Source organism: Podarcis bocagei, assembly GCF_964188305.1.
Source record: "Podarcis bocagei genome assembly, chromosome: 1".
In the NCBI taxonomy this organism is placed as follows: Eukaryota; Metazoa; Chordata; class Lepidosauria; order Squamata; family Lacertidae; genus Podarcis; species Podarcis bocagei.
In genome coordinates, this window is record NC_138125.1 from 68,526,134 (window position 1) to 68,543,760 (window position 17,627).

At 40.3% G+C, this 17,627-nt stretch overlaps 1 protein-coding gene across 1 annotated transcript in view; it reads left to right on the forward strand.

Moving 5' to 3' along the window:
* The window catches only part of SPON1 (spondin 1), a 282,486-nt gene that overhangs the window by 101,442 nt on the left and 163,417 nt on the right, over positions 1-17,627 (forward strand). Inside the window, exon 6 of the mRNA XM_081198312.1 lies at positions 7,229-7,377. Within this exon, the coding sequence (XP_081054438.1) occupies positions 7,229-7,377 (149 nt within the window). The remainder of the gene's footprint in view (positions 1-7,228; positions 7,378-17,627) is intronic.

A 17,627-nucleotide genomic window follows, 5' to 3' on the forward strand; every position in this document is an offset into this window, starting at 1 on the left:
TATTCGAAACTGATCAATCAAGAGATTGAGTGGAAAATTAAACAAATGAAGCAGAGATCGTTTGAATCAGCAAATAAATGTGGAAAGTTGCTAGCTTGGCAGCTGAAAAAAAGACAAAAGTTAAATACGGTTACAAACTTGGAGATTCAAGGAAAAATAGTTCAGAAACCAGAAGAAATAAGAAAGTGCTTCCACAGATACTTCAAAGAACTTTACGCACAGGGGCCTCAGAAAGAACCGGAAATAGATCAATTTTTGAGGATAAATGGACTACCTAAAATAAGTCAAGATAAAAGATCAATTCTTAACAGCAAGATAACTCAACAAGAAATTGAAGGTGCCATCCAGAACATGCAGCTGGGCAAATCTCCAGGCCCGGATGGACTTACCTCCAAATATTATAAGACTTTGAAGGACTTCTTGATACAACCGTTGTTGGAGGTTTGTAACCAGATCATGGAGGGGAGAAAGGCACCGGAAACGTGGAAAGAAGCATTCATCACATTGATTCCCAAGTCAGAAAGGGAAAAGACTCAGCTTAAGAACTACCGTCCCATCTCACTCCTGAATGTGGATTACAAAATATTTGCAGACATTTTAGCAAATAGACTTAAAAATGTACTAAATGAAGTAATTCACAAGGACCAAGCAGGCTTTCTCCCTGGTAGACATATGTCTGACAACACCAGGAACATTATTGATATATTGGAGTTGTTGCGAATTAGAAACACAAGGGCTGCCTTAATCTTTATTGATGCGGAGAAAGCATTTGACAACATTTCTTGGATGTTTATGAAGAAAAACTTGAAAGGGATGGGAGTGGGACGGGGGTTTGAAAATGGATTAGAAGCAATCTACTCAGAACAAAAAGCTAAACTAATAGTGAACAATGTGGTATCGGAGGAACTCCAAATTGAAAAAGGGACACGACAGGGGTGCCCTTTATCCCCTCTGTTATTTATTTCTGTTCTGGAGGTATTGCTGAATATGATCAGGGAGGACCAGTTGGTGCAGGGTATAGTGGTCGGAGCGAAACAATACAAACTGAAAGCTTTTGCAGATGACCTAGTCATTACAGTACAGGAGCCAGAATCTAGCACAAAAAGAGTTCTTGAACTTATTTTGGAGTTTGGTCGGGTGGCGGGATTCAAGCTAAACAAACAAAAAACTAAGGTTTTGGCCAAAAATTTGACGCCTACAGAGATAGAGGGGTACCAGAAAGAGACAGAGCTAAGTGTGGTTAAAAAAGTGAAATACCTGGGGGTATCTTTGTCCACCAAAAACTTAAATCTATTTAAAGATAATTATGAAAAATGTTGGTTGGAAATTAAAAAAGACTTGGATATTTGGTCAAGATTGAAACTTACCTTGTCAGGCCGAATCGCAGCTATAAAGATGTGTGTTTTGCCAAAAATGTTATTTTTATTTCAAACCCTCCAGGTCGTGGACAGAATGGAATGTTTTGGAAAATGGCAGAAGGATATCTCTAAGTTTGTCTGGCAGGGCAAAAAGCCCCGAATTAAATTTAAAATACTAACTGACTCAAAAGAAAGAGGGGGGTTTGCCCTGCCGGATTTAAGGTTGTACTATGAGGCTGCAGCCTTCTGCTGGCTGAAGGATTGGTTTCTGTTGGAAAACACCGATGTCCTAGATCTGGAAGGGTTTGACAATGTTTATGGTTGGCATGCATACTTGTGGTATGACAAGGCGAAGGTTCATAAACTGTTTAAAAACCAGATTGTCAGAAAATCAATTTTTGCCGTCTGGATGAAGTATAAGGACTTATTAGAAAGCAAGACCCCGAGGTGGTTATCACCAGTGGAAGCCAAGATTTCTAAAAAAAGGCCCAATATGGAGGCCTACTGGCCAAAATATTGGGAATTGATTGAAAGAGTTGGAGATAATTGGAAGCTCCAAAGCCAGGACAAACTGAAAAATAAGGTGCGAGATTGGTTACATTATGCTCAAATTCAAGAGGTATTTAAAATGGATAAAAAAGTGGGTTTCCAGTTGGAGAAATCGAAACTGGAGACGGAGTTATTAGAACCAAAGACTAAGGTACTTTCGAGGATGTATGACTTGCTGCTTAAATGGAACACACAGGATGAGACAGTTAAATCTGCTATGATAAAATGGGCACAGGATGTAGGACACAACATTATGTCTGAGGACTGGGAAAGGTTATGGAACACCGGTATGAAATTCACGGCATGTAGTGCCTTGAAAGAGAACATTATGAAAATGGTATACCGGTGGTACATGACCCCAGTCAAGCTGGCTAAAATATATCATCTTTCTGATAATAAGTGTTGGAAATGCAAGGAGGCAGAAGGGACATTCTTTCACCTCTGGTGGACCTGCCCGAAAGTAAAGGCCTTTTGGGAAATGATACATAATGAGCTGAAAAAGGTATTTAGATATACCTTTTCTAAGAAACCAGAGGCCTTTCTTCTGGGCATGGTGGACCGGAAGGTGCCAAAGAAGGACAGAACCTTGTTTATGTATGCAACCACAGCAGCTAGGATTCTTATCGCAAAGTTCTGGAAGACACCAGATTTACCCACACTGGAGGACTGGCAGACGCAGCTGATGGACTACATGGAGCTGGCAGAAATGACTGGCAGAATTCGAGATCTGAGCGAAGAAACAATGGAGGAGGACTGGAAAAAATTTAAGGACTATTTGCAAAAATATTATAAGTTGTTTGAATGTTAAGATTGCGCACGATTAAGAAACGTTATGCTTCTGCAATTTATTTAAGTAAATGATAAAGTAAGTATTGATGGAAAAAAACGAGACAAATTAGAAACAAAATATTATGTTTATTAAGAGTGTTAAAACTAAATTACAAATTTCCGAAATTGGTAACATAATAAATTTAAAGGTATAATAAGATGGGAAACAAGACAACAAATTGCTGAACTGGCTAGAATAATGAATGCAGTGCCGAGAGGATGTGAGGAGGTCCAAAAGTGAACTGTTGAAGGACGTTATGAAAGTTTCTTAACTTTATCTTCTTTTTCTTTACTTTTCTTCATATATAAAAAATGTTTCTTGCATGTTGCTATGTAAACAAATCTGTTAACCTATGGAAAGAAACGCAATAAAATTTTTTTATAAAAAATAAAAAAAAAATAAAAGGGCAATCAACATGCAATTGCTGCAGGTGAAGCTGCCTGCAACCTTTGGCAAGATGGCAAACATTGCGCAGGAATCGCAGGCGACTGCAGCTGTTCCCTCCCCTTCCATCTTGAGATCGTGTTGTTGGGGGTGGCTACAGAGGTCCTCCATCATAAAAAGCTTGAAGACAGGACAAATAACTTCGCCCACACACAAAAAAAACACCTAGGTCTCCCCCAACAAACGTTTGAGACTAGCTCCCCTAAATCTAAAAGATGGATATAACTGCGCGCGCCGCTAGGCGCGCGCCGCTGCCCTACAAACTCTGATAAGCTCCTCCCACAGCTAATCCCCTGCCTCAACAGAAACCCTGCCCCCTCTGACCTTTACACAGGGAAAAGAGCTAATCAGCCACAAGAAACACACACACACAAGAAAACCCTTTTTGCTCCTTGTGTGTGTGTGTGTGTGTGTGTGTGTGTGTGTGTGTATTATTCAGCTCACATAGGAATATTATTCAACTAAGTTACACTCAAAATAGACCTACACTGGATATCACAGATGTGCTTGTTTTTTAAGTCATGCGTCATAGGGGGGGTGTGGCAATCATTTTATTTGCTTGCTATATATTTCCCAGTAGTTTTCCCTAATGAAGCTTAAAATTGGATCTTCATTCCCTTTCCGATCTATTGGGGCATGTTTCTCTCCTCTTTTGCCTCCATACTGTCTTTCACCTTCAGCTGTTTCAGTTTGCATGCCCTTCATTTGTTCTGCACAAGCATTTCTGTTTTTCTTCTCCATTGTTTCACCCAACACAGTTATTCTAGTCTGCACAATTTCCACATACCTTCTCCTCCCATAACTCTTTCTGGTTCCTCATTCCAATAGTGCAGGAAACATATTCTGTTCTCTCCATTTATTTCAGATATTCGTTTCTCGTTTGCCTTCTTCATTGCTGAAACTTTTTGGCCCAGTTTTTGAGCGGATGGAACATTTGTTTCTGGCACCAGGCCTGCAGGGACCGTAAAACAGCTGGTAAACACTAATAGCACTATGTTGCTTTGTAGCTGCTGGTCCAAGTGGAAGGAGCAAGCAGCTCAGCAACATAAGGCTGTACTCCCTAGCCACCCCCAAGCTACTGTGCACAGTCTAGTGACAGGCAAGCAAGGAGGCAGCAGGATGACCTGCAGGGCATCCAAATTCTCAGGGCAAGTTTGTCTAGTCTTATGTTTTCTGACAATCCATGTACCATGTTAGCTTCCTCAAGGCTTGTTTCACGTGTGACCCACAATGCCAAGCACAGTTTTCTAGCTGTGACAGAAGGTAGGCCTTTTTACCTCATAAATTATCATGGATATTCCTTAGTCAGAACATCAGAAGTCAGCTGAAGAACGTAGAATAGATATTCCGCCCCAGCCGCAACCCAAAGTTCTCTGCATACAGAACTTCCAGTGACCTTTTCCATCTCAACTTACTGAAGTGTCAGGAGAATAAATATCAGGTGGTAACCCAATATAGGACCTTCTAAGAGGGGGCATCCTGATTCTGCCATGCCTTCCCCCTGGAAGTATCACTGGTGCCAATGCTCTTCTTATGCTGTCAGTAGACAAAGATTGCTTGTTCATTAATGGGGCATTAGCTGCTTCTGCAATTGGGAGCCATAGGAGACTCCACGAGTGCTTGTATGGCTGATGACTTTTGTTTTTATCCACTCCTAATTGCTCTGTGGTTTTTTTAGTATTTTTTATTAAAGATTTCTTGCTTTACAAAAGTATGTGCAATGTCTCTTTTTTCAAGTTACATTTTCTACGGATCAGTTCCATTTGTTGAGACATTAGTGTTACATTAGGAAGAGAAGGCGAAAAGAGGTGGAGGTGGCCATGATGAGTGGGTGTGTGTGTTGGATGGCGATGTTTCTATTTTACTTAATGTATATGTGAGGTTTTATGTCAGCATCACTTGTGCGGGTTCTCTTTGCTATTTGCTTATGTTCCTTTGGTGGTGAGAGAGATTGGAGTTGGCGTGGTTGTTTGTTTGTGATTGGCTGTGGTGAATTTTGTTTTCATGTGTGAGTGGGGTGGGTGGGTGTTTTTGAATCAGGTTAGCCATATTGATTTGTATGCTGTTGGTGGATTCTTGTCGTCGTCTTGTTGGGCTGTGTGCTGTTTTGTTTTTTAAACTACAATGTGACCTGCCCTGGTATCATCTAAGAAAGGGAAAACTGAAGTATAGATGTAATAAAGAAAGAAAGAAAGAAAGAGAAAGAAAGAATAACCTCTATGTCTGCATCTGAATTAGTTTGGTTTTCTAAAGGCGACCTAATGTTGCCTTTATTTTATTTGCATTGATTGTGTTTCACGTTAGTTATTGACAAATTAATTTTAATCTTTGTTTTAGTTTTACCTCATCTTTGTTTTTACATTAATTTCAATGGAGAGCCACTGCTGCCTGTAACACTGATGCTTTCCATACAAATGGCATGCATTTTGTAGCCTTAATTATCAGATCTACCATATTTCATATAGATTGGTGAAAGAGTACCCACCTTATAGGCAGTTAAAAAGACACACATCCCATAAGTTTCTCAGTGATTTAAGTGGGAGACCCAGTGAAATTTCTCCTGCTTGTAACTATTTCAGTTCAGATGTTGGGAAATTTGTAGGCAATCTGTTTCCATCTCTGTGCAACAGGCCTGCCAAACTGCAGACAGATTAGACAAAAGCTTCACTATTTGATTATTGGAGACTTCTTGCAGACATTGAACCGACGTTTCTTTGCTTCAGATGAGACACTTGACATGCTATGTCAGTTTCACAAGTCTTTCAACTCTATACAGAGAAATGCATCAGTATACAATACACTGCAGTGCCTCTTTTCAACTTTAGGAATGTATCCATTTGTAAAACTGTGCCTCCTAAGTAAAACAAAGGCAAGAAACTAAAATGAAGGTGAGAAACTAAAGTAAAGGGACTTGCATTAGTTTCTTACATTGAAACTAATGCGAAACTAATATGAGAACTATATACTAACAGTGAGCTCATTCTCCAAAATGACACAATTCTCACACAGGTACCAGCAGACTTGGGAGAATGGTGTAGTGTGAAGAAGTAGGAAAAAATGCAGTGCTGTGAGTTTAGAGGTACAGTCTGGGTGGTATTCTTTGGCCCCTTCCCCCTCCAGGACTCCCGTATCCAGGGAGGGTTAGGATGTAGTAGAAGACACTGCTGAACTGGTCATACAAGTTTCCTTGTAAGAAAAATGGCCTTAGCTGACCACTTAAGTGCTCTCATTAGCTTATCAAAAAGTGAGCTAAGTTGCAATAGCTACAACTAAGTGATGGTGCTCTCCAGGAAGTCGGGGAGGCATTTTCCAACTCCTCTCACCTGGCTGGATGATACAGCATCCTAGGACGAAAAACAATAGGCCAAAGGGAGCTGGATATGGGAGAGCTGTGTGAGATAGTTGTACTGATGCTAGAAGTTGGAGGGACAGAGACATGTCTGCTCTGTTCTGGATCCAAAGCTGGATTTGGGGTTCTCCTGGTAAGCAAATGGGGAAGCAAGATTTGTTGGAGAGCTAACACTAGGAGGCCCTCCATGTGATACTCAGTTTGTATATATGTGTAAATAAAACCATATATCCTCAAGACCCAACAGTCTCTGTTGACCTTCATTCCAAGGAAACTAGGTAATCCCTGGGTAATGAACTAGAATCTCTTACGGAGATTGAGATAGTGCATTTGAGGGCAGGGGGAGCCCTGAGAGGGGAAACCACCAAGAACACCCCAATGATGACACAACTCGCTTGGTTGGCATGGAATACTAACACACTGTGAGGGAGAAATGGAAAGTTGCAGGGAAGAAGAGAAATGCATTGGAGTATCCTGGAAAGGGCATGTCTATCTGTCTGGAATACTGAACACTATAGCTTCAGAAGAGAGCCTTCAGAATGGAGCCCTGTAAATGGAAATGAGACAATAGAAGATAATCTTATATGCTTTCTGTAGCAACATCTCACTTTAGCTCCTATAGAAGGCAAGTGGCATTTCATTGTAGGACAATCTTCTCTAAAGCTACTTATTGTATTATTTTATCTGCTTTGGTTAAAGGGCGAGCTAACCACTGGTCTGCTATCATTGGTGGGTCTCATTCAAAGAACTACGTACTTTGGGAATATGGAGGATATGCAAGTGATGGAGTTAAGCAAGTTGCAGAGCTTGGATCACCAGTAAAAATGGAAGAAGAAATTCGGCAGCAGGTAATTGTCATTTGATTTATTAAAACAAAGACAATCGTTTAAAAATGTATAGTTGCCAGGAGCTGAAAATGTGAATCAGGCTTGAAAGATCTTGCTACTATTAGGCTTCACTATTTTAGCAAACCTTAACAAAGTCAATTAAAGTTTTCTGGCTAATGATTTTAAGATTTAGCCCTGTGACTGAATATTCAGTAAAGAGCGTCTTCTGATTCACTCATTGACTTTAATTATAGCTTTGACTTAGGACTGTTCTGTACATGTGTGCATTTTTTGCAGATCAATGTGCAAATGATCTGCAGCATCTGCATATCATACACAGGGAGAATAAAGTATGGCATGTGAATTACTGCACTTACACCATCCCAGATTGGGGGGGGGGAGTGTCAATTTTATGGGTGAAAATGAAAAGTGCGGTAGTAGATGGTGTCTGACTTCTGGGAATAGGTGTCAAATAAAGCTAGGCTTATACAAACTAAGGTTTGAAAAATCAGTGGTGCAATCCTGAACTCTCACTTGCCATTTTTGTATAAGTAACACATAAAATATTAAGTACAGAAGAGTGACCGTAATTAAAGATAGCTAATTCATCTTCTGGAGCCTGTGCATTTAGTAGGGAAATGAGATCCCACTCTTACTGGAATCAGTGTCTTTGCTTGTATTTGTTGCCTTCCCTGAAACTTAACCAGTGAGTCTGTTATCTATTGCAAGTGTACAGAAAATAGCAGCATGAATGAAGGGACTATGGGACTTGCAGTTGTTTTTAAAGAGACCATGGTTTGTATCCAGTGCTCCACACGTGTAGTTCCAGTGGCACAACAGGGCTTCTATTTCCTCTCCTCCAACAGCGTCCTCCCACGTCTGCTCTGCAGGTGTCTCCCAGATAGCAGGAGGAGTGGACTGAAGGAGACAGGAAAGGAAGAAAAAGCACATGGAAGTCCATTGTGGCAATAGAGCTACAGTTTAGGATTTGGCCTCTTTTCTCAGTCCCTCAAATATGAAGTCCTAAAGTTTTAATAGAGAAATATTGATGTCACATATAAAGTCCCACAGAGTGGCTGTATCAGAGAAAACACTGGGAAAGGCAGTTTTCTTTTTTAAAACTTTTAACATACTGGGCATGTCCTGCTTTTAAAAAATGTTAAATCGTGAATATAAGATAGTATAATATAGATTGTTGTGATTCTGGAAGTCTCTGCTCTAGTGCCTAATACATCATTTGAAATGAAGCTGGTAAGTTTTTGCTGGCTAAATAGCTGGCTATTAATTTTTGCTTCGATATTGGATTGCTGCCTATAATTTCATGGAATTATTGCGAAATAATTAAAATAGGAGTTATGCTCACTCTCACATGAACCTTGATATAGCTAACTTCTCACTTAGAAACCTACTGCACTTTGTCCCTCTAACCTCTTACTGAAGTGTTTTCTAAAATTATCTGACAACACCATTTTGAATTTTTTTTTGAAAGAGGCTTAAGAGAAAAGGGCTTTGATTAAGCTAATATTGTTAATATACCTAGCTAACGTGATACAATGAACATGTAGCAAAGTTCAGTTTGGAGCCTCAAAGCACTTATATTGGAAGTCACAGGTGGAAAACTCAAGTCTGACCTAAAATCAAGTGACTTATTTGTAGAAATTCATTGTTTAGGAAATGCTGACATGTAGGTGATGCAAGTCCAAGCTCTGTAATGAGATAAACTTCCTACTTTTGACTTCTTCATTCCAGACGAATGTGTTCAAGTTTAATGGAAGTTACGGTACTTGATTTCTCCACTCTCCCTCATAGTTGTGGAAGCCATATTTGTGTGGGTTGTTTTTTTTTTCCACCCTAAAAGGGTGGAATATAACTTATTTATTTATATATACAGACCATTTATAGCATGCCTTTCATCCAAGGATTTTGGGGTGGGTAACAGCAAAATTCAACTAAAATACCACATCCATCCATAAGATCATAAAAACGCAAGCTTGCCTGGGGGTTTCCCACATGAATGTGGTTGTCCACTTTGGGAAGAGGATAATGGTCTAGATGGGCCTTTGGTCTGATTCAGCAGGGCTCTTATTTTGTTTTTGTGCTCTTGAAGACAAAATTTCTGACGTGGGGTGCCCATGTGTCCTGTTTAAGAGAGGAATAGAATCACAGAACTGTAGAGCTTGAAGGGACCCAAAGGGTCATCTAGTCCAAACTTCTGCAATGCAGGAAACACAGCTAAAGTATCCTATTTTAAGACATTATTTATTTAAGGTGTGGCTAATCTTCGGCTTGCCAGGTGTTGCTAGACTACATAACTCCCTGGCTCTTCACCATGCTAGCTGGGCCTTATAGGTATTTGAGTCCAACAATATACAGAGGGCCATAGCTTTGCAACTCTTGCTCTGTTTGAAGGACTGCCTTGTGATTTGTCCAAGTCCAGCTCAAAGACATAGCTGTCAACTTTTTCCTTTTTTAAAAGGAAATTCCCTTATTCTGAATAGGATTCCTTGCAAGAAAAGGGAAAAGTTGACAGCTATGGTTAAAGAACCATGAGAAGGAAAAACTGGGACCTTGAAGTTTCCCATCAATCTGGACAGCAAACTGAAGAGGCACACAGACCAGACTGAGAGGGTCTTCCCCACTTCAGTGAGATGTATTAGATTTCAGCTTAAATTATACAAATCCTTTCTAAATTTATCCCTGTATCTATAATTCGCATATGCACCTTCTGGCAAATCAGTGTACTCTTCTGTCATTTTTATTTGGTGATTCTTTTTGACAATGTGTATGTAAGTGGCCATCCCAGAGATCACATGTCAAGTTGGGTTTTGTACCGTGCCATGGCCCCTCAATTACAAAACATGAAGATTTTCCCATCTATAAAGTAATCCACCTTCAGAATGACTTTATTCTCCATTTTATGACATGGGTAAAAGAAGATATCAAGAAAATTATTTGCTGGGCTGTACAAAAAAATAAAAATAAAGGTTCAGGAATCTGCATCACGGAATGGCAGAACAAGGAGCTACATATGGCAATTGAAGGCAGTGGCTGACCCCCAGGGCTAAATTTGAGTATTTGATATGCATAGGTGGCTCTTGTTATCTTCAAGGAGAGCTTCTGTCTGTGATTCAAGCAGGAGAAATTTGTACCCAGGAGTCTTCCCTCAGGCTATACTAAGGTTTTGTGCTAAATGCGTCCTGAGCTAATACTTCCAGGCTTGAATTTAAATGGGGACTCGTTTTCATATATCAAATGTGAAATGAATGAATAATTGAATTCCCCTGGTCTCACCCAGGTCTGCTTAGCTAAGCAAGAAAAGTGTGTATGCCCATAAGGTAAAGCTTGGCCATTAGAGTGAAATACTGTGCTTCTAATGTGACTTATTTCATTTCCCATAGGTGCATAATGGGTGCTGCTTAGGGGATAACTAGAAAATGCAGAGGATGTGTGTCTGCACTCAAAATAGCAGCCTTTGTGTTTTCTCTCTTCTCTCCTTTTGCTCCCAGTGATGTCTAATAATGCACAGTTTGTGATGTGACAGTATCAGTTGCAGAGCTTTTCCTGCTTTTGCTTCACTTCATTGGTCATCTCTTTGGGGATAAAGAAAACGGAGCATGGGTGTTTTGGTATAAATCCGTGTATAAATCTAGATATTTTTGAGAGACAACAATGCATTAATGACTACTAGTGAGAATGGCTATATAATACAATATCATAGGCAGGATGCCTCTTAATGCTGATTACTGGGGAACAACAGTGTGAGACTGTATATTTCTTTCCAGGTTTTAGTTTAGTTTTTAAGAACCACCTACAATTGTAACTATATAAGCTGTTTCAGATGGGGGTTATTTCTAGCCCCCCCATCTGGAGATGCCAGGGATTGCACCCGAGACCTTCTGCAAGCAAGGCAGATGTTCTAGCTCTGAATATCCATGCAATGCAGCAGAAGATACAATATTAAATTTGGGACTTGTGCATTAAGGTGTTTTGTTTTGTTCTTTCTGCAACACCTTACCTAAAGTTTGAAGTGACAAATATATCAATATATCCTCAGAAAAATCCTAAGAGGTCAAAGTTAAGTTCAAGATTATTTTTTCTCTTTTTTTCTTTTAAAAAATGTTACCACATGTACAGCATGATATTTGCACAAGATTGCTGGTGCAGGTGGTGTTTTTATATGCCGGGTATCATGGTTAACTAGGTTGTGTTCAGACATGCCAGGGGTACATGACTGGATTAGATGAAGGCCCCTCAATGAACTGCATGGCTGAGCTGTGATTTAAAGGATTCCCTGCACCCAGACCTAGCATGCTTACAAACCCATACTAATTATGCCACAAAGGAGAAGAAAAGCAGTTTTCTGAATGCTGAAACATGTTAAGTTTCTTCAGAGTCAGTGCGTAGGGTTGGCTATAGAAATTTACTAGTCTGGTGCAGGGAAGAGGAGTCTAGCAAGAGCTAGTGGATGACATTGTGTGGTACTCTGCAAGGAAGTGTGGAAAATTTGGTGCTAGTGCCACATGGAGGCCTTGGGCAAGAAGTTTTGCAGTGCTTCTGGATCTGACCTGTAATGTGTTGTTATCCTTACATGAGGTGACGATGAGGTCGTGTGATATGTCTGACAGCCAGTATATACTAAAGTGATATATGTTGCTTGTATTTAAAAGTACAGATTACTATCATTATATTAAACCATGCAAATTTCCAACCATTTGATAAACATTAAAATGTTCTTTATGTAAGTGCCACTAAATTCTGCAGATGTGCTTGGGTTTTTGTTTTGTTTTGTTTGCATATACATGTAAATTGCCATCTGTATTGGGACGTTATAATTTTACCTTCTTTGGTGAAAAATCACCACCTGACTGCTTGTTGTTGGTCAAAGTTAAATGCCTTGTAAGATAAATTCAATAACTCAAGGTTGCTTTACCCTTTGATTGTAACAACTATTGATTGCTATATGAGCTTTGTTTGCACTTGGTGCACTTGGTCAGCTTCTAGGAATTAATAGTCTGCATGTTGCATAGCTAGTAAATAACTATTACAGGAACCTGTTTTGTGTAATGGACTTTTCCTTGAAAACTCTGGGACAGTAACAGATTATGACTGGTTTTTAAACACTTGCTGCAAGATCCCAATTAGCACCTATGGAAGTTTTCTATCCCTCCTGCCATGCATCTGTATTGTTGAATAACCACACCTTTCCAGTATAATTAATGTTAAAAGTCTGCAGAGAGTAGATGAGCAGGTTTCAGGGCTGCACATGATTTTTCTACTCTCTCTCTCTCTCTTTACATTGAGCTCATTTTTAGCCCAGGATTTTTTTTCAGCACCAGAACAGAGGTCATAGTCATTTCGTATGTAAAGCTCCTCCTAGTTTCCCCCCAAACTGTCTTTTTCCCAGCAGCCTAATTTAGAAGAGAAGGAAGACCTTTTTGTTGTTTTTTCTAAATGTGAGCTGATAAACTGCAAATTACTCTTCTTAGTCTACTGTGAATTACCCTCTGATCTTCCAGTAGATTCCAGTCTAACCTTCTGCCTGCCCTGACCAGCCCATACTTTATGGTACTGCACCAGGTTGTTTTACCAAGGTCTGTACCTACACATCACTAGCACAGATCCCATCTGCACCATACATTCAGAGCAGTGTCATACAACTTTATAAACAGCCATAGCTTTCTCCAGAGAATCCTGGCAGGTGTAGTTTGCTAAGGGTGCTGAGAGTTGTTAGGAGACCCAACTTCCCCTTGCAAGAGCTACAATTCTCAGAGTTCACTAAGAAGAGTGATTGAGTGTTAAACCAACTCTGAGAAGGGTTATGATGAGGTGAATCTAATGGTGGCTTGGCTTTGCTGGAAAATGTTTCCTCTTGTGCTTGGTGGGGCATCCAATTTCTGCTTACTCCTTTCTGCAGCCCTCCGTGATATACTGTTTTAGAGGGTCCTTCTCCCTTCTGTGGACATAAGGAGCAGGTTTCATAGAGAGCAGTGCGCTGCAGTGGATGGGGTGAATCAGCAAATACCACGTCTCTTGCAGAAAGCAAAGTGCTTTCTGCTGTACAAAGTCACCACTGGGTATCGTCCAGAGTAGAGTGGAGCATAATTCTTCCCCAAATGTGCCAACATATTTGTAGGTGGTAAACCGAATGGTGTTTAACATGTTTTCAGGACTCCTCTCAGCAGCCATAATTGTGTGTGTGTGTGTGTGTTGGCCGCCTTCCCCAAATGCCAAGAACAATATATCGTCCGGAGAAAGTGGTGGCTTGTAGCTGGTGATGGAGAATAGCTCTGGTTTGTTTGTTTTTTTAAAAAAACCACCACTCTTATCTTGAATTGACAGTTCTTATTTAAGAGTTCTCGGATTAGCTTTAGTGGTCACCGTGCACGTGATCTGTGTCCTCTTTCTCCCTACATGAAAAATAATTTATGTGAAAGCATTCCAGAATGCTTGAAAGGGCCCTAAGCTGCAAGTTAAAATGTGTTATATTGTAGAAATGTTCAAGTGTCAGAACAGAAGGAAGAGATGTTGCAGTTCAAAATCCTCCTTCACATTGAGAAATCAGTATTCTATAGAACTGCTGCTTCTATTTTTGAAGAGCATTCTCAGAGTAACAGGTGCAACAGTGACATTTAGGAGAACTCTCATTGGTTTGCCTTGTGGAACTCTGTTGATTAAGGCATGGACTATATTTATGAAATAGAGCACAGCACTGTTGCAAAGAATTTGCAGAGATTTAAATCCATCTGTAGCTGGATGGTGGCCAGATGTTTCGAAATTAGAAACTCTTTGCATGTATAGATCTACATTTGCCAAAGGACATTCTGAGCTATTTCTGGCCAATTAAGGTAAATGGTTAACTCTCAGTAATACTTACTTATTAGGGTCTGTATTTAGCTTCCATAAATTACCAGTTTTAACAAAAAATGAAGTTTATTTTAGGAATGTATAGCAACAATACTTCATCACTTTATTATTACTATTGGGAAGAAATCACTTCAGATTTACACAATTTAAATGAAAACCCCGGCTTGTCCTAAGATTACCTTCCTCAATTAACCACCTTAGACTCTCTTCTTGACACTTTAGAAGTTCCCCAACACCTCCCAAATATAAAGAGAGAGAGAGATTTTGAATTGAGGGGTTGCCTTAAGAGAATGCTTTCTGCAAGCTTCCTTATTAATCTAAATGGGTAGTACAGGTGTATAAATTATAAAATGGCATGCTAACGCTGAAGAAAGCCTCATTCTGTTTAGTGTGTAAGTGGGTAAAGAATTGTAGCCCCAGGTTGAAATTTAGAATATTTTTCTTTCTTTTTATAATCATAAAATCAGTGTGTAAGTGTGTTTTGACTTGAAGCAAGCAGTTCATAGGCGGTTGTCCAAGTGAGGTGCCTGGGTTTAGACTTGTGGAAATTGTATGTGTGGCTGCCTGTGTAGTCACATAGGTGTGCTAGCAGCATGTTCTTTTAAGTGATCAGCAAAGTTGTGTCCCTCCTATAAATTTGCCCCCCTTCTTCCCTCCCCAAAGAGCCCACTTTTGTTGTATTCTCATTTTGGGGTGTGCGGAGAAACCCAGTTTCATATACTAAGCTGGCTCCATACATATTACATCTGTGACTCTTCTGTGAACCTAATTGAATCTCATATTTTGAGGACAGGTCTTCTGCAAGCGTGACAGCTGCTATTCTTGTTTTTAATTAGCTGTAAATCAGTGTGTGAGAGACTGAGGTGAGGGGTTCATGGCTATGTTTTGACTAAAGTCCCATGGGATCTGAAATGCAGCAAACTGAAATGCTGATCACCAACTTTTCTTATTGACAGTTTGGCACATGTGAGTTTTTTCACACTGTGATTCCGCCCTCCCTCCCCACCAGTCCTGTGCACTGGGAGCTGGGCTCCATGCAACATGGTTTTCTTCAGGAGGAGTCAAAAGTCTCAAGTCTCATTTCTCATTAAACTTTTCCTGGCACCTCTAGCTGGAGGCCACAGCACTGAGAAAGTTCAGTTAAGCAAACCATTAGATTTATGATACCTCATATTAGGTTAATTAACGTGCTCCAGCTCTGTGGTTATAAATAAGCAAAAGCTTGAAAGCAAGTATATCTTGACGCTTCCCATCTCCCGAACCTCTTCATTTGGTTTACCTTTTGTTTTCAGGCAAGTCTGAATTATTTAAAATTAATTGGAAGCAAAATCGATTTGGCAGAAAGCAGCTGCGAAATTTGACATGGAATATTTTGTGCATAATTTATAATCATGCCATAAGAATGGGAGGTGATGTGGATTTAAAATACCTGCACATCTGCATTTTAAAATGTGACATGTTCCTAAAGTGATCTCGTTTTCACACCTGAGACCTTTAATAATGGAGCTTGTGCCTTCTGATTTAGAGAGAAGACTTGTTGATTGTTAACAACGCCCACTTTTTTGCCATTTGGCAAAAGGGACCATTTGGAAATGGTCTACCAAGTCTGGGAAAATACCCAATTATTATTATGAGGGGTGGAAAACTGGCAATGCTGGACAAAGTGGATGGTGTGAAATGGACAGGCAAAGGCATCCAGCCGAGAAACTGCTTTATACCAGCTATTCCAACAGACAGCAGTTCTTCTCTGCCTTACAACCCCTCTTGTTCAGAAATTCAACTCTATTCTTAGCTGTACAGAACCTATGTAATCCCACCAAATCGAGAAACCAAATCGAGAAACCCAAGTGTGGACATGGAGTGGTTGAACCTAAGGAGAAAGGGACATCGTCTACCAGACTAATGGAGAAAACAAAATATATTGTTTTGACCTCGCTGGAGCACGTAGAGACTCCCTCTTGCTGAGTGGGAGCTCTATATTCTAATGAGACTGTCTGCTGAAGTGATTGATTTCTCCCACTGCCTTCACACTTTCCCATTTGCAATAATTAATTAAATAATGTCCTTTGATTTTCAACTCACGTAGGACAAAGCCACTGTAGGAAAATATTAGGAAATTCAGAAGAGCACCATATTCCAGGAGCAGGAATTGAACTCGGCTTTCAGCTTCATACTGGACCACTCCAGACCTCTGGCCTGCAAGGTCTGCGAGCTCATTTCACAGCAGACAGGAGGCTGCTTTCTTTTTCCCATTTTTGTAACTCCAGCGCCAGATTTAGGGTGGTTCAGATGGTTCTGCTGCACAGAGCACCAAGCCAAGGGGTCACAGAATTGAGAAGATCCATAATTGAGAAGATCCATTTGGGGTTGCCAAATTTTGGGCTCGCACTGGGTGCCATATTATTAAAGATTACCAAAGTTTGCCCCGGGTAACTCTCGCTGGCCGTAGTATGGAAGGGAGGGAATGAATAGGAATGATTTAACTTGTTAGTAGTGCAAGAGTAAAGCCTAAGAATTGGTGCACTTGTGAGGAAACTGGCTAGGAATGACATTGTGGTAAAGCCAGTGTTTTTGTGTCACTGCTAAATCAACAAACACACATACAGTGCACAGCTATGCAAGAAAAGCTGCAATGTTGTCCATCTTTACTGGACCATAGGACCATCTGACAAGTGCCACACAATTTCCTTTCATTTTTTCTCATTGCAACATGAATTAGAGAATCCCATTCTTCTGCCCACTCTCCCTTGATTACATGATGCACCTTTCAGGTGAGTGAAAATGGCTTGGTTGAGACCATTTACAAAATAGCTGCCATATTCAATTCATCATGACCTGGTATTCTTCATGTCTGTCTCTACATGGCAAACCGCTCATGCGTATTATGGCTGACTCTATGCCTAAGGTAATTTTCTCAATGTAAGTTTCCACATGTAAATTGCTACTCGAGAACTGTTGAGGAACCCACATGGCAGCAATTTCAAATATACCAGCTCTCAATCCCTGGTTGATAACTGCTACTGTGAATCCTAAATTTCAGTGAAGTGATAGTCCTCGTCTTGTTTTCACATCTGGGGCTTCAGCTCGATTATTCTTACATCAGTCTGTTATGTGATTAATTTTCTTCGGTGGTCTATTCACACATAGTACAAATAATGAAATAGTGTGAGAGAAGCTCAAAGGCACATTTTAGCGTCTTGTGCTAAAGTAACCTTAGTTGGAGGCAGGTGTACAATGGTGCCCCGCAAGACGAATGCCTTGCAAGACGGAAAACCCGCTAGACGAAAGGGTTTTCCGTTTTTCAATGCGCTTCGCAGGATGAATTTCCCTATGGGCTTGCTTCGCAAGACAAAAATGTCTTGCGAGTCTTGAGATTTTTTCCCGCTCCCCCCCCTTTTACTAAGCCG